The 21082-nt window shown below is 43.2% G+C and overlaps 1 protein-coding gene across 3 annotated transcripts in view; it reads left to right on the plus strand.

The window, feature by feature from the left end:
• Positions 1–278: 278 nt before the first annotated feature.
• The window catches only part of nf1a (neurofibromin 1a), a 94955-nt gene continuing 74151 nt past the window's right edge, over positions 279–21082 (plus strand). For all 3 annotated transcript variants that reach the window (XM_069166540.1, XM_069166542.1, XM_069166541.1), the window contains exons 1-16: positions 279–601; positions 9183–9326; positions 10344–10427; positions 11342–11532; positions 13876–13982; positions 14086–14153; positions 14238–14313; positions 14880–15037; positions 15153–15326; positions 16994–17122; positions 17205–17279; positions 17358–17489; positions 19008–19145; positions 19416–19529; positions 20054–20133; positions 20629–20752. In XM_069166540.1, the coding sequence (XP_069022641.1) occupies positions 542–601; positions 9183–9326; positions 10344–10427; positions 11342–11532; positions 13876–13982; positions 14086–14153; positions 14238–14313; positions 14880–15037; positions 15153–15326; positions 16994–17122; positions 17205–17279; positions 17358–17489; positions 19008–19145; positions 19416–19529; positions 20054–20133; positions 20629–20752 (1854 nt within the window). In that variant the 5' untranslated portion in view covers positions 279–541. The remainder of the gene's footprint in view (positions 602–9182; positions 9327–10343; positions 10428–11341; positions 11533–13875; positions 13983–14085; positions 14154–14237; positions 14314–14879; positions 15038–15152; positions 15327–16993; positions 17123–17204; positions 17280–17357; positions 17490–19007; positions 19146–19415; positions 19530–20053; positions 20134–20628; positions 20753–21082) is intronic.

The following is a 21082-nucleotide window of genomic DNA, read 5'->3' on the forward strand; positions in this document are numbered from 1 at the left end:
ACAGGTCCCTCCCGATCAGCTCTTCCACACCGGGGTTATCGGCGTTAACCTTACAGCACGGCGGGTTTGTTTGGTCAACTTTATAGTTTTATTATCATAAAACAAACAACAAGATGCTATAAACTACAAAAAAAATAAGACATGAACCGAAAAAGAGGGATTTCTAGTTTATTTACAAAGTTCCGCTTTGACACTTCAGGTGTTTTTTATCTTTTGATTCCACCGCCACACTTTTATGGAGTCACTCTGAAAACATTTGGACAACAGCTGTTACTTTGAAAAGTGTTCCTGGAAGTGGTGTTTTCCGCTGCAGCTAGCTTGACCTCAGTGTCCAACACCTCCCATCAATTCCTCTGAAGAAGACTTCCGGTGGTGTGTCATGGCGGTGGCATGGTGAATTCTACAGAAAGGGGAAAATATTCGCCTCTTTCGTCCTTTCTCATCGGCTCAGGATAGATTTTCATGCAGATATAAGCCCGTCCGCTCCGGCAGCACACCTCGGATCCCCCGGCCCAGCGCTGCGGTGCTCCTCCGCCCGGCCATGGCGGCTCACAAACCAGTGGAGTGGGTCCAGGCCGTGATTACGAGATTTGATGAGCAGGTAAGATGGGCTGATTCGGCGGATGGGTGGAGCACGGATGGGTGTAGCACGGCTGCGGTGGTCCGGAGCCTCCACCGCAGAGGCGAGCGGCTCGTGTAACGTGACGAGGTCCCGTCAGAAGATGGATTTCGGGCAGAGTTTAGCTCCCCGGCTGGAGGTGGAGGAGGTGGAGGAGGTGGTGCTGCTCCACACTGGAGAGGAGCTCCTGGAGCTAGCGCCGTTTACACGATCAATTAGCACATTTATCCCACATTTAACCCGGGTTATATACGGAGACAGCCGCTGTACGGCGCACTGACGCGCACCACAGCCGTTTGTCGGGCACATTTGGAGAGCAGAGGCGCCTCGGGGAGCCGCCGGAGACCTGCTGTCGGCCGGTCCCACCAGCGAGCTAGGCTAACACTTAGCAGGCCTGGCTATCAAATGTAAACAAATCAGATTTGAGTGGCTGAGCACGCGGCGTCCTCCGGGTGAGGAGTGAGTGACAGCGGAGCTCTGCTGTCAGCTGACGGAGCAAACCTGTCGGGCTTCATCCTGCAGCTTCATCCTCCTTCAGCTCTCCACCACCTGTCGGTGCTCCTGGTTTTATTTACTCCTGTTCAAGATGCTCCTCACTGTTTGGACTCTCTAAATACTCTATAGTTAAAGATGCTCCTCACTGTTTGGACTCTTTAAATACTCTGTAGTTAAAGATGCTCCTCACTGTTTGGACTCTTTAAATACTCTGTAGTTAAAGATGCTCCTCACTGTTTGGACTCTTTAAATACTCTATAGTTAAAGATGCTCCTCACTGTTTGGACTCTTTAAATACTCTATAGTTAAAGATGCTCCTCACTGTTTGGACTCTTTAAATACTCTGTAGTTCAAGATGCTCCTCACTGTTTGGACTCTTTAAATACTCTGTAGTTAAAGATGCTCCTCACTGTTTGGACTCTTTAAATACTCTATAGTTAAAGATGCTCCTCACTGTTTGGACTCTTTAAATACTCTATAGTTACTAGCGAGGTTTGCAGCAGTGTTGTTAAATGAGCCTGAAGGGCAGAACTTCACTTTGGGAGAGGTTAGTTTGGGATGAACCAGGAAGCTTCATGATTTGTAACTTTTTTCTGAATGAGTCTGTCTCGTTACACAGAAAGCTGTCTGAGAGTCGGAGCATTAGAAGCCGTTTGTATTAAACTGATTGAGTTTTGTGGAGCTGCCAGACGTCTCTGCTGCCGGCGGCGCTGCCTCAGATCATGGCCGCTCGCTGGGCTTCAGCAGCTCAGCTTGGATTACCACCTCTGGAAGAAAGTGGCTTTAGCTGTTAAATCCACTTCTTGGTTATTGTAACCGCTAAGCTCCAACTAAAACCTGCTCATTCATTCGCGTCAGCGTATCCCATAATAAACACGGTGTGTATGGTGGTTGATGTTGACCAGCACCCCCAGTAATGGCAGCACGGTTTGTATTTGTAATGGTTTGGTTTGAACCTGCCGGTCATGGTATGTTTAATTTTTCTGTATTACAGTTTTCCAACACTGTTTGTAAAGTGGACCGACAATCATATTAAATTCATGCAAATTTAAACAACTGCTAGTTCAAGTTCAGCTTTGAACCAACAGTCAAAGCTAACAGCAGTATCCATAGCAACCAATGTCACCACATCAGAGACTTCATCTTGTTTCACGTGGCTGTGTTTCCGTCAGCTGATGCGTGTACGAGGATATACTCTACCTAAACATTATATTTGATTTATGTGCCGTAAAATAACAACATTATTGAGAGAAACCCAACAGTTCAACAACTCCCAGTTCTGTATGTTCAGGATCCACATTGTGATTTCTTTAATCTGATCTGGTCCGAGTCCGTTGTCATGGAGATGGTTTAGTTTTTATCACGTATCGAGAGGGAAACCAGAACATGTGACTCTAAGTGGACTTTGGGGAGGACACTTTTTTTCTGATAGTTAAACAGCACGAAAATAAATCCAGCTGTTGTTTTGAGTATTTACAAAAGCGTTTAAAACGAGTCGGCAGCTGTAAAACACATGCGAGCCGACCTAATGGTAGATTTTGAGTGACTAACTGTCATCGAGGGCAAAACATCGGAGGGCCGAGCAGAAGTGCTTCAACCGAAGTACGTCGCTCACCAGTACAATGAGGACTTGTCTGCCCGCATAGAAATTCTGATCTGGATTGGAAAAAGCGTTGCAGAGATGTGTCCCGCTTCCTGTTTACGTCCTTGCTGCCAACTTTGTCACAGCCAAATGATCTGCAGGAAAGAATGTGAGCGCTTCACTCACTGCATGAAGAAAAGGATGAATCTCTTCGATTGTCAGTCGCTCTGAATGGTCGAGGTGTCCCAGGCCACAGGATCGGGCCATAGCCAAGCACTTCCTAATGGATGCTTATCAGCTCCATAAAGACTGATCTATATCTACGTACTTAGGTGACCGCATCAGTGCAGTAATGTGATAATATGACACATACCACAGGGCTGAGTGCCTCGTTGTCATCGTTGATTTTTCTCTATAATCTTGAAACAGCGTCCTTCTATCAGCCAACAATACTGATTGTAAACTCAACCCTCCCAACACGCTGCTGTACAAGCAGTCGTAGCACTTCACAGTCAAAACCTTCCTCGAGACGACCTCTGGAGGGTTTGTATTGTTAAGGAAATATAGATTTCATATTTTAAGTATTCAGACAGGAATGGTGATAGAAGAAACCACCACAGAAAGATGATGAGTTCAGGTGTGTTCTGATCAATCAGCAACCAGCAGTTATTTAATCATTATGAATCCTCCAGTTCAGATTCTGTCCGTCACCATCTTTGCTAGTTCGGAGCGGTTTGGAGCAGGAAGTGACCATATTTGGACAAGCTGGGGGAGGAGCCAGAGGTGGATCTGACCGATCTGATCGGAAACCTGACGATACTACGTCCCGCCCACCGATAGCTGTAACCTGACTGCAACACAGGCCTGTCAATCAAACAGACACGCCCCCAAAAACAGGTCTTCTTGAATCTTCTTTTCTAATGAATGAGGGATTATTTTCAGATGGACCTCCAGAAAACTAATAAGAAGGAGTGACTTTAGCTAACAACACCGAGATAACTGATGGACACATTTTATTCACTTTGGATTTGATGAGAGAAGTTGAATGGGAGTCTATGGAGCCGGAGGCTTTTTGGAGCCGACCTCTAGTGGCACTCGCTGGTATTGCAGCTGAAGACACTTCTGGATCAGAACCATTTTACAGACCTGAAGCTACGAACTCTTTTATATCCAGTCAGTGGTTTGAACCCAAACTTAATCAAGTAGTTTTAGTTCCTAAACCTCAGGTACCAGGTGATTATGTCTCGGGTGCCAGTGGGCTTTATTGGACAATCATGTCGAAAAGAATAGTTTTGTTGTTTCACTGTTTGATTGTTTTGCTGTTTGATTGTTTTACTGTTTGATTGTTTTGCTGTTTTATTGTTTTGCTGTTTGGTAGTTTTACTGTTTTTCTGTTTGGTGGTTTTGTCATTTGATTGTTTTGTCGTTTGATTGTTTTGTCGTTTGATTGTTTGCTTGTTTGATTGTTTGCTTGTTTGCTTGTTTTGCTGTCTGATTGTTTTATCGTTTGGTTGTTTTGTCGTTTGATTGTTTGGTTGTTTTGTTGTTTTGCTGTTTAGTTGTTTAGTTTGATGAGAGAAGTTGAATGGGAGTCTATGGAGCTGGAGGCTTTTTGGAGCCGACCTCTAGTGGCACTCGCTGGTATTGCAGCTGAAGACACTTCTGGATCAGAACCATTTTACAGACCTGAAGCTACGAACTCTTTTAGAAACAGTCCTGGAACTTGATCCAGTTTACTTAAGGTGGACTGACCTTTAAGGTGGACCAGCTGTTCTCATTTCAGTGACAATCTCAGCTGCTCCTGGACAGAATGGTGGTGCCCTGTGTTCAGCTTAGTTTGTAATGTGTATATGTTAAATAGTCAAACTCTTGTAAAGTTGTTGCCTTAGATGGCAACCTCCCTCTCCACCATCCCCAGAGGACAGGAGGAAGGACTGATACTGACATGTCTGTTTTTAATTGTTTCTCAACTTCGCTTATTTTCATGTCAGGAATTCTATTTATGTCATTGACAGTTTCAGATTTCTTCCCAGTAAGACTTTTTTGTTGTTGTTGTAGTTGTCATATTTATAATGTACAACCTCGTTTCTGAAAAAGAAAAGAAAAAGACGACGTGTAAAATATAATAAAAGCAGACTGCAATGATTTGCAAATCACATAAGCCCGAATTTTATTGTTTTATGAAAAATATCGTCTCATTTTGAATGTGATGTCAGCAACACGTCTCTATAAAGTTGTTCCAGGATCATGTTCACCACTGAGCTGCATCACCTCTTCTTTTAACAACACTCTGGAAACATTGGGGAACTGAGGAGACCAGTTTCTGGAGTTTTGAAAGTGAAATGTCCCATTCTTGCCTGATAGAGGATTTCAGCTGCTCAACAGTTCAGGGTCTCCTTTGTTGTATTTTTCATGTCCTGATGCTCCAGATGTTTTCAATGATTGACAGGTCTGGACTGTAGGAGGCCAGTTTATCAGCGGACTCTTCTACTAGAGAACCATGCTGTTGGAATACGTGCAGAATGTGGTTGGACGTTGTTCTGCTGAAATAAACAAGACCTTCCCTGAAAGAGACGTTGTCTGGATGGCAGCACATGTTGCTCCAAAACCTGAATATATCATTCAGCATTAATGCTTCCTTCCAGATGTTCAAGCTACCCATGCCATGTGCACTAATGCATCCTGTACCATCACAGATGCTGGCTTCAGAACTGAGCTGATAACAAGCTGGATGGTCCCTCTCCTCTTTAACCTGGAGGATGCAGCGTCCATGATTTCCAAACAGAATCTCAGATTGTGATCCATCAGACCTCAGGACAGTTGTCCACTTCACCTCAGTCCATCTTCAATGATCTCGGTCCAGAGAAGGCGGCGGTGTTTCTGGATCATGTTTCTATCTGGTTTCTTCTTTGGAGAGTTTTAACATCATTTGTGGACGCAGCGATGAACTGTGTTCACAGACGATGGTTTTCACAAGTGTTCCTGAGCCCATGCAGTGATTTCCACTCCAGAATAGTGTGTTTTTAATGCAGTGCTGCCTGAGGGCCCGAAGATCACCACCATCCAATATTGGTTTCCAGCCTTGTCCCTTGTGTTCAGAGATTTCTCCAGATTCTCTGAATCTTTTAATGATATTATGAACCGTCGACGATGAAATCCACTGATTCTTTGTAGTTTTACGTTGAGGAATCATTATTCTTAGATTGTTGAACTATTTTCCAACACAGTGTTTCACAGAGTGGTGAACCTCTCCTCATCTTCACTGCTGAAAGACTCCGCCTCTCTGAAATCATCTTTTTATACCTAATCATGTTACTAATCTGTTGCCATGGTAACCTCATTAGTCGAGATGTTCCACCAGGTGTTTAAAAAAAAAACATCTTTACAAAACTTTTCCAGTCTTTTGTTGACCCTGTCACAACCTTTTTGAGACGTGTTGCTGCATCAAATTCAAAATAAACACATATTTTTAATAAAACAATAACATTTCTGAGTTTAAACATTTAATATGCTGTCTCTGGTCTATCTTCACTTAAATATGGGTTTATGTGATTGCATGTCATTGCATTCTGTTTTTATTTACATTTTACATAGCGTCCCAACTTCTTCAGAAACGGGGTTGTATGTCAATAAAAATTCTGTTCTGAATGAGGATTTAAAAAACCCAATTCTTTAGTAAAACAAAAAGAAAAGGAGTATTGATGAATAACAGGACCAGCAGAATATGGATAAGATAAAATAAGATTATATCCCTACCTAATACTATACCCTATAGCTGGCTGGTGGATGCCGACTGACAGGAGGAGAAACTTTGTTTTACCAATGTTCTCTCATTTTAAATTTTTGTGGTTCAGAGTACATTTTAAAATGAATATTGTCATGTTATTGGTCCAAAATGAAGTGCAAATCCATGTTAAATGACTGCCCACACTCCCCCCACCGCTACAACACCTGGGGAAAAAAACGGGGAAAAGCTTGATATGTAAAAATGGACAAAGCTTTCCGGACTGAAGAGTGAAGCCAATGTGGAAGTGCCATATAGTGCAATACCTCTGAGGACCACTAAGGGCTGGCTCAAAAAACTCCAGCTCCATAGATTTAACTTCTTTCATGAAATCCAAAGTCATTATGGTGTCATTAGCTAAAATTGGTCCTTCTGAATAATTTACTGGCGCTCCATCTGACAATATTCCTTTAATTAACTGAATATTAGGCCTCAAACACGGGTGAGTTTGCAGTCAGTTTCTGCTGCAGGTGAACAGGTATAGTGTCCTCAGGTTTCCGGTCAGGTAGAGTCAGATCCACCAATCGCTCCTCCCCAGCTCATCCAAATATGGTCACTTCCTGCTCCAGAAAAACAAGTTGACGACGGCTGAGATGCTGAACTTGGGGCTTTAAAACAGCAGTTCACAAATCAATGGGTGACGTCATGATAGCTTCCCATTTGGGTATGACAGGCTTCTTTTTTTTAATGAGAAATGGATAATGTGGATAAAATTCTTTGTCACAGCTGGTGTAACTTTAATCATGTTGATGTTAACCGCTGCCACAGAACAGCAGTGCTCATTGATTTCAGTTGTCTAATTAAGCAATAGTTTCAGTTCTACTAACGGATGCTCAATCTACACCAGTATTGTTGCTTTACTTAGAAACCGTCTTATCGTGGACAAACGGGGGCCCGAATGGGTGTCACAATATTTAGGATTTCATGTCTGTATGGGGGCTCATTTGTCCTGTGAGTTCTGTGGACTGTTGGACAGTCAGCGGACTGTTGGACAGTCAGTGGAGAGTTGGACAGTCTGTGGGCAGTTGGACAGTCAGTGGAGAGTTGGACAGTCTGTGGGCAGTTGGACAGTTAGTGGAGAGTTGGACAGTCTGTGGACAGTTGGACAGTCAGTGGAGAGTTGGACAGTCTGTGGACAGTTGGACAGCTAGTGGAGAGTTGGACAGTCTGTGGACAGTTGGACAGTCAATGGACAGTCAGTGGACAGTTGGACAGTCAATGGACAGTCATTGGAGAGTTGGACAGTCTGGGGGCAGTTGGACAGTCAGTGGACAGTTGGACAGTCTGTGGACAGTCTGTGTCCGGCTCCATAGACTCCCATTCAACTTCTGTCATCAAATCCAAAGTGAATAAAATGTGTCCATCAGTTATCTCGGTGTTGTTAGCTAAAGTCACTCCTTCTTATTAGTTTTCTGGAGGTCCATCTGAAAATAATCCCTCATTCATTAGAAAAGAAGATTCAAGAAGACCTGTTTTTGGGGGCGTGTCTGTTTGATTGACAGGCCTGTGGTGCAGTCAGGTTACAGCTATCGGTGGGCGGGACGTAGTATCGTCAGGTTTCCGATCAGATCGGTCAGATCCACCGCTGGCTCCTCCCCCAGCTCGTCCAAATATGGTCACTTCCTGCTCCGAACCGCTCAGAACTCGAGGCTTATTAGGCGTTTAAAAACCAACGGTTACGTCACTGCTGGTTGCCACTTGGTTCAAATACAGAAGTAATATACAGTTTAGTATAGAAACACCTGCCAACAGTCCTCTTTATCACAGGTTTCTCCTGTTTTGTCAACCGTCAAATCAAGGAGGTGGGTTAAAGGTCAAACGTGCAGTGAGCATGAGCATCTGAACTTCCAGATGATGTAAGATCAAAAGCACACGGGGCATTAAAATTATGTAATCATGTTTTATTAGATTCAGTAGAAGCATTTCATTGATGTGAACCACCTGAATTTTCAGGTCGATCATATTTAAATATTTATAAATGAATATTTTACTGGAATATCTTCTATCAGGTACCATTCCAGTTTTTTAGTTGTTCTGTATCATGAAACAAACTATTATATTGAAATGAAAGCGTGAGAGAATCGTGATCTTAATTCAGTCCAAAAAAGCGGTGATTTGTTGTCCGGTCCTCCTTCCAGCTGTGTCTGGTTGAAGCGTTGGGTTTCTCTCTGTGATGTTTCAGGGTTCTTTTGTCAGGACTTATCCATGTCAAGTGCTGACGGATAACTTGTACTGTGATTTGTCTCCATATACGTCAGATTGAATGGAATCTGTTGCTCCTGGTGCGGTGTTGGTTGAGAACAGTTTGGGAGGATGAGTCCTGGCTGGTGTTGGTGTTGTGTTCCTTGAGATGCTCGGTGTCGGTGAAGACACTCGACGGCGTCCACTGTGATGCTCTGTGGAACTGTGGCTGCGCGGCGTGACTCCACCCCCGCTGCTGCACAGATCCTGCTTTCCTTTTTGGTTGATTAAGTTGATTAATGTTAAACATGTTGCATTTCCAATCAGGGCCCTTTCAACACGTTGTTGGTCATATTCATGCAGAAATGTTCAACTCTGTTTCCAAAAGAGTTGGGACTGATTTGTTGGCACCGCTAGAAAAGATTATAGACAACTGGATTATTGTGATATTTCCATTGTTGTCTTTAACTATTAACACACACTTCTTTAATCTTCTCATCCTCTCGTTTTCTGTTTTTCAGCTTCCCATTAAAGTCGGACATCAGAACACCCACACCAAAGTCAGCACAGAGCACAACAAGGAATGCCTGATCAACATCTCCAAGTACAAGTTCTCCCTGGTCATCAGCGGCCTCACCACCATCCTCAAAAATGTCAACAACATGGTGAGCGGCTTCTTCCTGTTCCAGGACACTGATTGGATGCTGAGATTATTCACCCTGGTAGTGAAACAACCTTCTGTCCTTGAATCCATTGATGGTTGTTGCACTCTGCTGTTCAGACACAAAGAGAAGATTAGTTTAAATGTGACCCACTTTTCCAGGTCTGCACGCCTGGCTGATCCCTGCAGAACACGTGAAGCGGTCGGAGGTGTTGGATTCAGTCAGAGGCCTTTAAAAGGGTTCAGGGAGAGAACAGGACAGATATCAGTCACTCGCTCCGTGTTCATGTTACATTTGATTGAAATAAAGATGACTGGAAGCTTTTTCTTTACAGGTAGAACTTGTACAATCTGTGATGACAGCAGCTCTGTCTTCACAGAGTGAACAATGTTCAGTGTTTGTCAGATTTAAGTCCTGTGAAACACTTTGTACGTTAACAGCAGAGCATCCAGGCAGCCTGCAGTTAGCAATGGTTTCTTAAGTAAAGTTAGATTTACGTTACAGATGGTGATCTGAGGTTTTAGCAGGTTCATTGTCGCAGCATTAAAACCTTACAGTGACGGCATGTGGGTCGTTCTTGTGTCCAGTTTGTGTCGACGTTAGCTGCTCTAAAGATTCAAATGTTTTACAGTGATGATGATGAACATTGCACCTATAAAACGGATTCCTGTCACGATACGCCAGACGAGGTAGCGGCGGTACGCGAGCCCGTTGAAACGTTGTACGAGCAGCCGGGTTTTTGTCTCGGGGAAAGTTAGAAGTGACGTACTGTTAAATAGAAAAATGACCTGCTGCAATTCAGCTCATTTTAGCAAATGTAGATGACCTTGTTCAGATGCAGGAGTCTCCCTGTCCAGGCATTATCTGGCATCACTGATTTTCCATCTGGTTCCATATTATGTGAATTAATCATGTAGGTAGATATCGTTACGCTCTGACCACAACATAACTGCATGTGGTGAGTTTGAGAAAGCTGAATCCGAGGTTGGGTTTCTGTTTTGACTGTGACTTTCTTCACAGCGCATATTTGGAGAAGCTTCTGAGAAGAACCTCTACCTCTCCCAGCTCATCATCCTGGACACGCTGGAGAAGTGTCTGGCTGGGGTGAGTCCGTCAGGAACAAACTACCGGCTGTTACAGCTGTACATCTACTGCAGAATAATTCAACCTCATCTCAGTAACACACCTTCATCACTCCATTGTGTTTGGAGTCCAGATCTATACCTCCCCTCCTTACTATCAAATATATTATAATAATAAAAACCCAGGTATTGTTCAGTATCTGTGCTGCTGTTGGTGCAGACACAAACCTCTGTTAAAGTTCTCATCCTGCACCAATCACACAGATCAGAGTTTCCTCAGTGAAGCCCGATTACCTTCAACAACAACTCAGTTTCCTGTCATGAGTGTTCAGAATCAGATGGAAGCAGGAACTTCTCTGTATTTGTGGTAAATAAATACAGACCAAGTTCATAAAAAAAATAAACCCGCCTTTTGACACAACTGCCCCTGATAGAGATATTATTCTCCTTTTGACAAAGATATGGAAAGGATGTTTTTATGGTTTAACCACTACCTTAATTTTCCAAAATGGCACCATTGGATTTAAACAGTAAAATTAATATGCAACACAATGATTGAATAATTTTTTAATCACAGAATAAGTAATAACAGGGCGTTAACATAGTGAGGTCGTTCATAGTAGAAGAGTGAAATGGAAAATACAACAAAGGAGACCCTGAACTGTCCTCTATCGGGAAAGAATGGGACCACATTTCACTTTCTAACCTCCAGAAACTGGTCTCCTCAGTTCCTGAACGTTTACAGAGTGTTGTTAAAAGAAGAGGTGATTCAAAACGAGAAAAGCCAATGTGGTGTTAGTAGGTCAGGCTACATATCTGCCATCTTGGTTTGGCCCTCTTGCTCTGGTTGTTGACCCGTAATCCCTTCAGGTCCAACGGCAGCAAACCGGACCGGCGCCGCCTCGCTGACTCTTCTTCTCTGTCCTTCGTCTTCAGCAATCTAAGGACTGTCTGCGTCTGGATGAGACGATGCTGGTCAAACAGCTGCTGCCGGAGATCTGCCATTTCATCCATATGTACCGCGAAGGCCACCAGCACGCCGCCGAGCTGCGGGCCTCCGCCTCCGCAGTCCTCTTCTCCCTCAGCTGCAACAACTTCAACGCCGTCTTCAGCCGCATCTCCACCAGGTACTTCAGCACGCAGATATTTACTGCCCTAAACAACAGTCAACCCGGGGGCAAAAAAACTTTAATTTATTTTTGTTTTTCTAGGAGACATTGAGGTATGTTAAGTCATATGGACTCAGTTTATATGTGTGTGTGTGTGTGTGTGTGTGTGTGTGTGTGTGTGTGTGCCTGCCTCTGTGTGTGTGTGTGTGTGTGTACGTGTACGTGTATGCGTGTGTTTGTCTCTGTGTGTGTGTTTGTGTGTGTGTCTCCGTGTGTGTGTGTGTGTCAGGCCGAATTGGATGATTTTTCTTGGGGAGTTTAAGCGCATCATTTCCAGTGATGGTGTCTGGTTTCAAGTCTCTAGTTTGTTCCTGCTCATAACAGTCATGTTGCAACAGAGTAACGGCAAAATGGGGGACGTGAGTGTTGTTGAAGGCCACGCCCACATTTATCAGTCAACATGACGCTTTGGATCTCTGCTGATGTAGTTATTTTGAGCACTAAAATGGCACGAGGTTTTGAGGTACACCTTTGTGGTGTTTTTGGCACCCCCTATGGGTTGAGGTCAAAATGCTTTGCTCTGTATATTCATATAGGTAAATGGTCTGTACTTGTCTAGCGCTTTATCACCTTTTGGTCTCAAAGCTCTTTAACATGGTTTTCCATTCACACACTAATGAGACAGATCACCATGCAAGGTGCTGCCCTCAGGAGAACATTCACACACTGATGGTTCACCATCGGGAGCAACTTAGGGTTCAGTGTCTTGCTCAAGGACACTTAGGCATGTGGACAGGAGGAGCTGGGGATCGAACCACCAACCTTCTGATTAGTGTGCAACCCACTCTACTGACTGATCAAATTTACCAAGACTTGTGATGATTGGATAAATCATTAATGTGTTATGGCCAATTTCCTGCAAAGGCTCAGCCTGATGTCACCAGATCCAAACGGACCAGTCTTGCACATTCATGATAGAACTGTTTATCTCATTTCAAGGCTGTACACCAGATCTGGTTCCGATTGAGTCAAAATCCAAGAAAGTATTTTCACATAACTACGCAAATGACCAAAAATATCTATTATGGCAGGTTCAAAACAGGCTCTCTAAATACACCAACATATATTCTGGCCAATAATGAAGGATATTTAAATCAAATATCTTTTACTCAGTCAAATATATTTTTAGAACCTGTCCTTTGAAAAAAAAAAAAAATATCTTATTTAAGTTTCACCAAAAAATTATTTGAATATCACAATAACATTTTCAGCCCTATTGAAGATCATGTTCATGTTGGTCAGGGGGAGGCTTCAAAAAGACCTGTTTTGGGGGGGCGTGTCTGTTTGATTGACAGGCCTGTGGTGCAGTCAGGTTACAGCTATCGGTGGGCGGGACGTAGTATCGTCAGGTTTCCAATCAGATCGGTCAGATCCACCGCTGGCTCCTCCCCCAGCTTGTCCAAATATGGTCACAAACCAATGATGACCTCACTGATGGATGATGACATCACTGATGGATGATGACCTCACTGATGGTTGATGACCTCACTGATGGATGATGACATCACTGATGGTTGATGACCTCACTGATGGATGATGACATCACTGATGGTTGATGACCTCACTGATGGTTGATGATTGATGTGAACACACTCTGGGTGCATTGATATCTGATGTGCTCAGACCACATTAAGACCACATTCGGAGGTGGACCACCCGACCAGCTGACGTCCTCTGAATGAGGCGTAAAGATAAATGCAGCTCCATGTTCCTGTGTTCATATTTGACCTGCTGCTTTCATGTTTTTCTGTCACATTACAGGAGCTTTGTTGGTTTTACATGTTTTTATTTCAGTTTTTACACTTAAAGATCTCTGCCTGCACTTCTTTTATTTGTTTTTCAGACTGCAGGTGAACTTTAGAGAAAGCAGGAAACTTTTACCTGCAAACTACGATGCTGCTGATTATTGATTAAAAACACAGACTGTACATGACGCTTCTTCCAACAGACTCACAGCTCACACGCTTCATCTACACAGCAGCTCTGGAAGAATCTGACCCTGACCGATCAGGTCCTGACGGTTCAGGGTGTGAATTACAAACTCATTTACACACAGGGAATACGTCATACATGTATCCCAGACGGAGCCTTAAAATGAGGCTCGGTGAGGGAATGTCCTCCTGTATCATGTGTTTATTTTACTTCGATATTTCCATGATGTACGTGTCTATTTGTATAAAGAGTGAGGAAGTGAGAGCCAATCACAAGTGGTCATTGAAGATGCCTGATGAATGCAGGTGTGGACAGCTGACAGCAGTCCAGGTGGACGGGTGTTGACGCCATGTGTGTGTGTCTCTTCAGGCTACAGGAGCTAACCGTGTGCTCGGAGGACAACGTGGACGTCCACGACATCGAGCTGATGCAGTACATCAGCGTGGACTGCTCCAAGCTCAAGAGATTACTGCAAGGTGAGAGTTGAACACGCCGGGACGTCTGATCATAGAGCTCCTGAATGTGAGATGTCATGTATGTGTGAGTGTGTTCTCAGTAAAGCTGTTGGTTCTCTCTCAGAAACGGTCCTGAAGTTCAGAGCCCTGAAGAAGCCGGCCCAGCTCGCCGTCATCAACAGTTTAGAGAAGGTACCTGTTGTCCCAAACTCACACCTGACATCTGAAAATGGAAATGAATTTTGGGCTGAATGGTGCCGTGTTCTGTGTCTGCAGGCGTTTTGGAACTGGGTGGAGAACTACCCCGATGAGTTCACCATGCTCTACCAGCGGCCTCAGGCAGACATGGCAGGTGGGGGCGGAGCCAAATCGTTTAGTCAAACCTGAATATTAATAATTTCACCATGTTTCATGTTTGGATTAAATTTGTTTCATCGTTAGACATTCTGTAAAACGTCAGTTCATCATTAATCAGACAGTCGCTCACACCTGAAATCTCTGGACAGTTGATGCAGGTTGTCTCCTCCAGTCTGTTACGTGTTGATCTCTAGAGTGAAGTCATGGAAGCTTTGATCTGAGCAGGTTTGCATCAGTATTGAAGGAAAGCGTCTGAATTCCCCGTTACCACGTAACCATGCAGGATGGCCACTTCAGTATGAAGTCATTCATGTTGAATATGATGGTTTTGTTTATTTTATGAAAATTTACTTTAAATTTAATCTGCTGAAGCACAGAAACTTAACAAAAACATGTGAAACTGTTCCAATACTTCTGGTAAAATCCAAAAGTCATGTTTTCATCTTTATTTGTTTTATATTTGATGGAAGTTATTTCTGTGTTTAACATGACTGTTGTAATGGTGTGTGTGTGTGTGTGTGTGTGTGTGTGTGTGGGGGGGGGGGGGGGGGGGGGGGACAGAAGCTGCAGAGAAGTTGTTCGACCTGGTCGACAGCTTTGCAGAAAGCGCCAAGAGGAAGGCGGCTGTGTGGCCGCTGCAGATCATCCTCCTCATCCTCTGTCCAGAGATCACACACACCATCTCTAAAGACACAGTGGAGGACAGCAAAGCCAACAAGGTGGGAAGAACACACACAGGCACACACACACACACACACACACACACACACACACACACACACACACACACAGAGAGAGCCCCGCCCTCACTCTTTGCCGGCGGTGTGTTTCCAGAAGCTGTTCCTGGACAGCCTGAGGAAGGCTCTGGCAGGACAGGGAAGCAGCAAGCAACTGACGGAGAGCGCCGCCATCGCCTGTGTGAAGCTGTGTAAAGCCTCCACCTACATCAACTGGGAGGACCACTCCACCATCTTCCTGCTGGTCCAGTCCATCGTCATGGACCTCAAGGTCTGACTGCTGTTCATGTTCTGCTTCTGTCCTCCTTCGTTGTGTCTGTTTCTGCCGCAGCAGCTGAAACATTCAGCTGATCAACCAGTAGCAGGATGGAGGGTGACGGTGTTTTCTACACAGTTATTAACAGAAACATGGTTATAAATGGAGTTTGGATGTTAAACACATTCAATTGATGTCACAGGAACTCCGGGAAAATGATTGGACTCTTATGTATGTGTTTTAATATCATTTCAGCCCTGCAATACAATAAACTATTGAATTTGTTTTATTTTCTATAAAAGCTAGTAATATAGAAACACTTACACTGAGTCCTGGATTATTTAGGCCAGTCAGACAGATATTCTAATCAGTCCTTGCAGGGAATCGAAATCTTGCAATAGCAAAACTTTATGCAAATTCAAGCAAACTCCACAATATTTGCAGGAGTTTGCAATTTAAAAAAAATGCTAGTTTTTTTTCCGCAAAAAGCGTCATCATCAGAATCTGTGCTGAAAGTATTAACGGCATAAAGTAAATCTCTTCAGACAAAAATCACTTTATTAACAACAATAACGTACAGTCAGTACGGTTCTCCTCCTCTCATCTCATCTCCAAATAAAACTGTTCACCGGAGGAAACTGGAACAAGAGCAGAAACAGGAAGTGACGGGGTTTGGGAGAAATGGTTCTCCATGTTCAATAAATACATTTAAAAAAAAGATTGGGACAAAAATATTTCTGTGATGTGCAGCCTGATTATTATCACAGGAAGTGATTACACATTTATTCATTTATCAGGTAGAGCTTAAAAAAAAAAATCGAATTGTTCATTCTGAACTTGCAACTTTTTCTAATTCCTGCAATTTTACACAAAAAAACTCACTTAAAACTTCACAAATAATATCGACATTTTGGAGATAATCGGCCGCAAAATCAAACATTTTTGATCACAAATCACAAACAAACTCCATAAAATCCTGGATGGACTGTTTGAAAGTTTAATAATTCCATAATGACTTTATCTCGTCCTCCAACATGACTGCATTCATTAAGGATCCCTGATGTTGGTTGTCTGTAGGTAGAAAGTATCAAGACCAACATTATGCAGTATGAGTGGTTTGTTCTCTGATGGATAAACTCTGTTTCTTATTGATTATTAGAGAGAAAAAAGAAACCAAAACCACTCAGACTTGTTCACAGACTTAAAAACGTGTTGTTTTATTTAACCTGAATATTCCACCTCCGGAGTGTCAGACCAGTTTTACCTGTTTTATCTTCTTTGCTCATTTATCATGTTTCCTTCATTTCTATTCTTCTATCGTTGTTAAACGGCTTCTTTTTCGTCCGTTGTGTGTTCATTGTTGTTGTTTCCTACTTTGTGCTGCAGCCTGCAGACACAGTTAAAACAGCTGCTGTGTTTCAGTCATTAAAACATGAATCCTCCTGTTTATTGTGGAAGGTATTTCTATTTTCTGATAGAAACTGCGAGATCGACGCTGATGTCGTGACGTTTTTTACGACTGCACATGGGTGTTTTATTTAGAAAATTTTCCCAGAACCTTTTTTTTTTTTTTTTCTGGAGACATTTCCTCCTTCAGTCTCGTTATCCATCCCTGTGAGTATATTGTCAGAAATGTGTGATGTGCTTGTTAGTGACCTCTGACCCCGTCCATGTCCCATCAGGCCCTGCTGTTCAACCCGGCCAAACCCTTCTGGAGAGGGACGGGCAGCCAGAACACCGACGTGGAGCTCATGATGGACTGCTTCGTATCCTGTTTCCGCATCAACCCTCACAACAACCAGCACTTTAAGGTGTGCTGGGCAGCAGGGGGCAGTGGGTGTGTTCACTCTGCTGTGGAACAGCTGCTCAACATTTGTGTTCTCTGTCCTCCAGGTCTGTCTGGCCTCCTCCTCCCCCTCCACCTTCCACTTCGTCCTGGTCAACTCGTTGCACAGAATAATCACCAACGTGAGTCCGGAGTTTCTTCAGGTGATTAGTGACCATAGAGGAGTTTCATGTGTCTCATCCTGTGGTTTCTCCTTTCAGTCCCACCTGGACTGGTGGCCGAAGATCGACGCTGTGTACTGCTACTCTGGAGAGCTCCGCTTCATGTTCTCCGACACCCTGAACCGGGTGATCCAAGGCGCCGGCACCCACGCTCCTCTACGCATGACGCCGGTGAGACAATGGCCCGCTGAAGCTCAGTAGTAACAGAACATGTGGAAAGATATGTGTTGAGATCACGGAGCACAATGAACAGGTCCAACAACACACACCCGCTGGGAGAGGGTCATTAATTAGACAATATTACACAAGCACCTCGGTCCGGACCGCATCACTGTCGGAACAATAATAATAATAATAATACATCATTATATTATTATTAATAATAATAACAATACACAATAATAATAAGACATAATAATAATAACCATGCTAAAACACCCTCCAGTGTAATATAGAGATTATACAACAAGCTACCTTCTAAATAAAACATGTAATCTACATGTGTTCATATTGTGGAGAAATTCACTCACTGAATAAATACAGAACATAGAAACACTAAACTGATCAGCTAGCTTAGTCTGGTTGGAACAAAGATATCTGGTGAACAAAGATATCTGACGAACAAAGATATCTGATGATGAACAAAGATATCTGATGAACAAAGATGTGATGAACAAAAATATGTGATGAACAAAGATATCCGATGAACAAAGATATGTGATAAACAAAGATATCTGATGACGAACAAAGATATCTGATGAACAAAGATATGTGATAAACAAAGATAGTTGATGATGAACAAAGATACGTGATAAACAAAGATATCTGATGATGAACAAAGACATGTGGTAAGTAAAGATATCTGATGAACAAAGATATCCAATGAACAAAGATATCTGTTGAGCAAAGATATCTGATGAACAAAGATACGTGATAAACAAAGATATCTGATGAACAAAGATACGTGATAAACAAAGATATCTGATGAACAAAGATATCCATGTTCTCATGTGTTTTTAACATTTTAGCTCCGTGTCATGTGTTCAAACCAAACCGGTCCAGCTAGCCTCCTCTAGGACTGTAAGTGCGTGACTATCCGTGGTGTTACGGTACGGGTGCTCGGAGCGACCAAAAAGGACCAAAAGAGACCCGACTTCACCAAATGGGTCATTTAATAGAACTATAACAAGTAGAAACTACATTATATTACTTATTATATGAAACTCAGTTCTAATTCTATGTTCCCATTGAGGAGGTGGAGGGATATTTGTAGTGATGAGCAGGATGTGATGTCATGATGATTTGACCAATCAGATCTCTGGGACGGAGCTGCTGGTTGTATAAACTGTTTGAAACAGTTTATCTGGAGCTCAGAAACATCACTAATATAAACTGAACATGGAGAATGAAGGTTTATTTTAGGTACAGATGAGGCAGCTGTGTTACTGCCATCATATTCAAAATGAACATATATATTTTTTTTTTAACATTTCTCACTGACAATATTATTGTTGTTAAACATAAATAAATTAAATATAGGTTTACATGATTGCAAATCATCCCACTCTGTTTTTATTTACGTTTTACACAGAGTCCCAACTGGAAACAGGGTTTTATTACTATTATTATTTATTCTAAACTGTTATACTGTGGTTTTATTTCCTAAGTAACAGTGTGTGTCGTTCTCAGAGTCTGACCTTCATCGGGAAGAAGACCACCAGCCTTAAGTTCAAAGAGAAAGCAACCGACTTGGACACTCGCAGCTACAAGTGCCTCCTGCTCGCTCTGGTCAAACTCATCCACGCCGACCCAAAACTCATGCTGCATGTGAGTCCTCACGGTCCAGTTCTGGTTGGACTGGTTCAGTTGTGGTTGGACAGGACTGGTCTAGTTGGACTGGTTCAGTTCTGGTTGGAGTGTTTTATTTATTTCTGGGGGATTCAGATGAGATTTCTACATTGATGTTTTGATGATGTTCTGATTTTATTTCAGTGTGGATGGATTAAATTAATAACTGGGATGGTAAAACTATCATTTTGGACCTGGTTTTGTATCAGTTTGGGTCCTAAGAGTTGTCATTGTACTGTTGTGTGTTAGAACCCAGTGAAGCAGGCTCCAGAGATGCAGAGCAGCACCGCGGAGCTCATCACCGGCCTGGTGCAGCTGGTTCCCCTGACCAACACCACTCAGCTGTCACAAGAAGCCATGGAGGTCAGAGGTCACAGCACCACATGGGTTCTCTCATCATCAACTCTTACTCAGAACAAATCACATTGATAATATGAACACAAGAACATGATTCTGTCATCAGAAGCCAAAGCAGAACTCCGGTTCTGATGTCTGTAGAGTTATTCTAACTCAACACCTCCTGCAGACCTTTCAAAATAAAAGCCTCCCAGGAAACATAGGAACGATGGAAGGCCCTTTAATCTGATGGGATGCTCTTAATTTGACACATTTGTGCAGAAAGTTTGAAATTAGTTTCCTTGAGCTCAACAGTGGAAAAATAGTGAAATGGAGGCAACTGGAACGATTGTTAAAACAAAGTGTGTTAGTGGTGAGTGTGATGTGACTGGATGTCTTAAGATCTGCAGGTCAACATGGAGGAAGTGTTGTTTTCACTGACATGAAAAGAGGAGATCAGAACATATAGAAGCTTCATATGAGACAGAATGAGACCGTGTTTAAAATGAAGGCCTGGTTCTCCCTCTGACCTGCCGCCCTGTTGGTTCCAGGCTCTGTTAGTCCTTCACCAGCCTGAGACCATCGAGCTGTGGAACCCCGACGCCCCCATCGAGACCTTCTGGGACATCAGGTACTCCTCAATCCGTCTATCAGAGATCAAATGTCTGAGTGAGCGGTGGATCTGATTGGAAACCTGACGATACTACGTCCCGCCCACCGATAGCTGTAACCTGACTGCACCACAGGCCTGTCAATCAAACAGACACGCCACCCAAAAACAGGTCTTCTTGAATCTTCTTTTCTAATGAATGAGGGATTATTTTCAGATGGACCTCCAGAAAACTAATAAGAAGGAGTGACTTTAGCTAACAACACCGAGATAACTGATGGACACATTTTATTCACTTTGGATTTGATGAGAGAAGTTCAATGGGAGTCTATGGAGCCGGAGGCTTTTTGGAGCCGACCTCTAGTGGCACTCGCTGGTATTGCAGCTGAAGACACTTCTGGATCAGAACCATTTTACAGACCTGAAGCTACGAACTCTTTTAGAAACAGTCTGTGATCACAAGAGTGAAAAAAGCAGCAACATGTGGATTGAACTTTTCTTTCTTTCTTCCTGCAGTTCACAGGTGCTCTTCCTTATCTGCCGTAAACTCATCTGCCAGCAGATGGTGAACGGGACAGAAGTTCTGAAGTGGTTGAGGGAGATCCTCATCTGCAGGAACAAGTTCCTGCTCAAGAAAAAGGTGCAGTCCTGTTTCTCTACAGCAGACAGAGGTGGTGACAGACAGACAACATGACAGCTAGTCCTGCAGGCAGGCTGTGGGTCAGTCAGTCCTCATGGAGTGTGACTGCTCAGAGACGAGAAGGATGTGTTGTGTTCATGATGACATCCTTCCCTCAGTACAGTAAATAGTGCTCTTATATGTCAGGACTCTTACTGTGTAGTACAGGAAGTAGTGTTGTTTCACATCACACACTGACAGGAAATGACCTCATCATGTGAACACATCACCCTCCAAAATATCTACATCTTTAATTATTTTACCCAGAATTCAGTGTTTTTGTGTCCTCTG

The sequence above is a fragment of the Embiotoca jacksoni genome, unplaced genomic scaffold, assembly GCF_022577435.1.
Source record: "Embiotoca jacksoni isolate LCO1_2020_lvr unplaced genomic scaffold, fEmbJac1.0.p SCAF_39, whole genome shotgun sequence".
Classification (NCBI taxonomy): Eukaryota; Metazoa; Chordata; class Actinopteri; family Embiotocidae; genus Embiotoca; species Embiotoca jacksoni.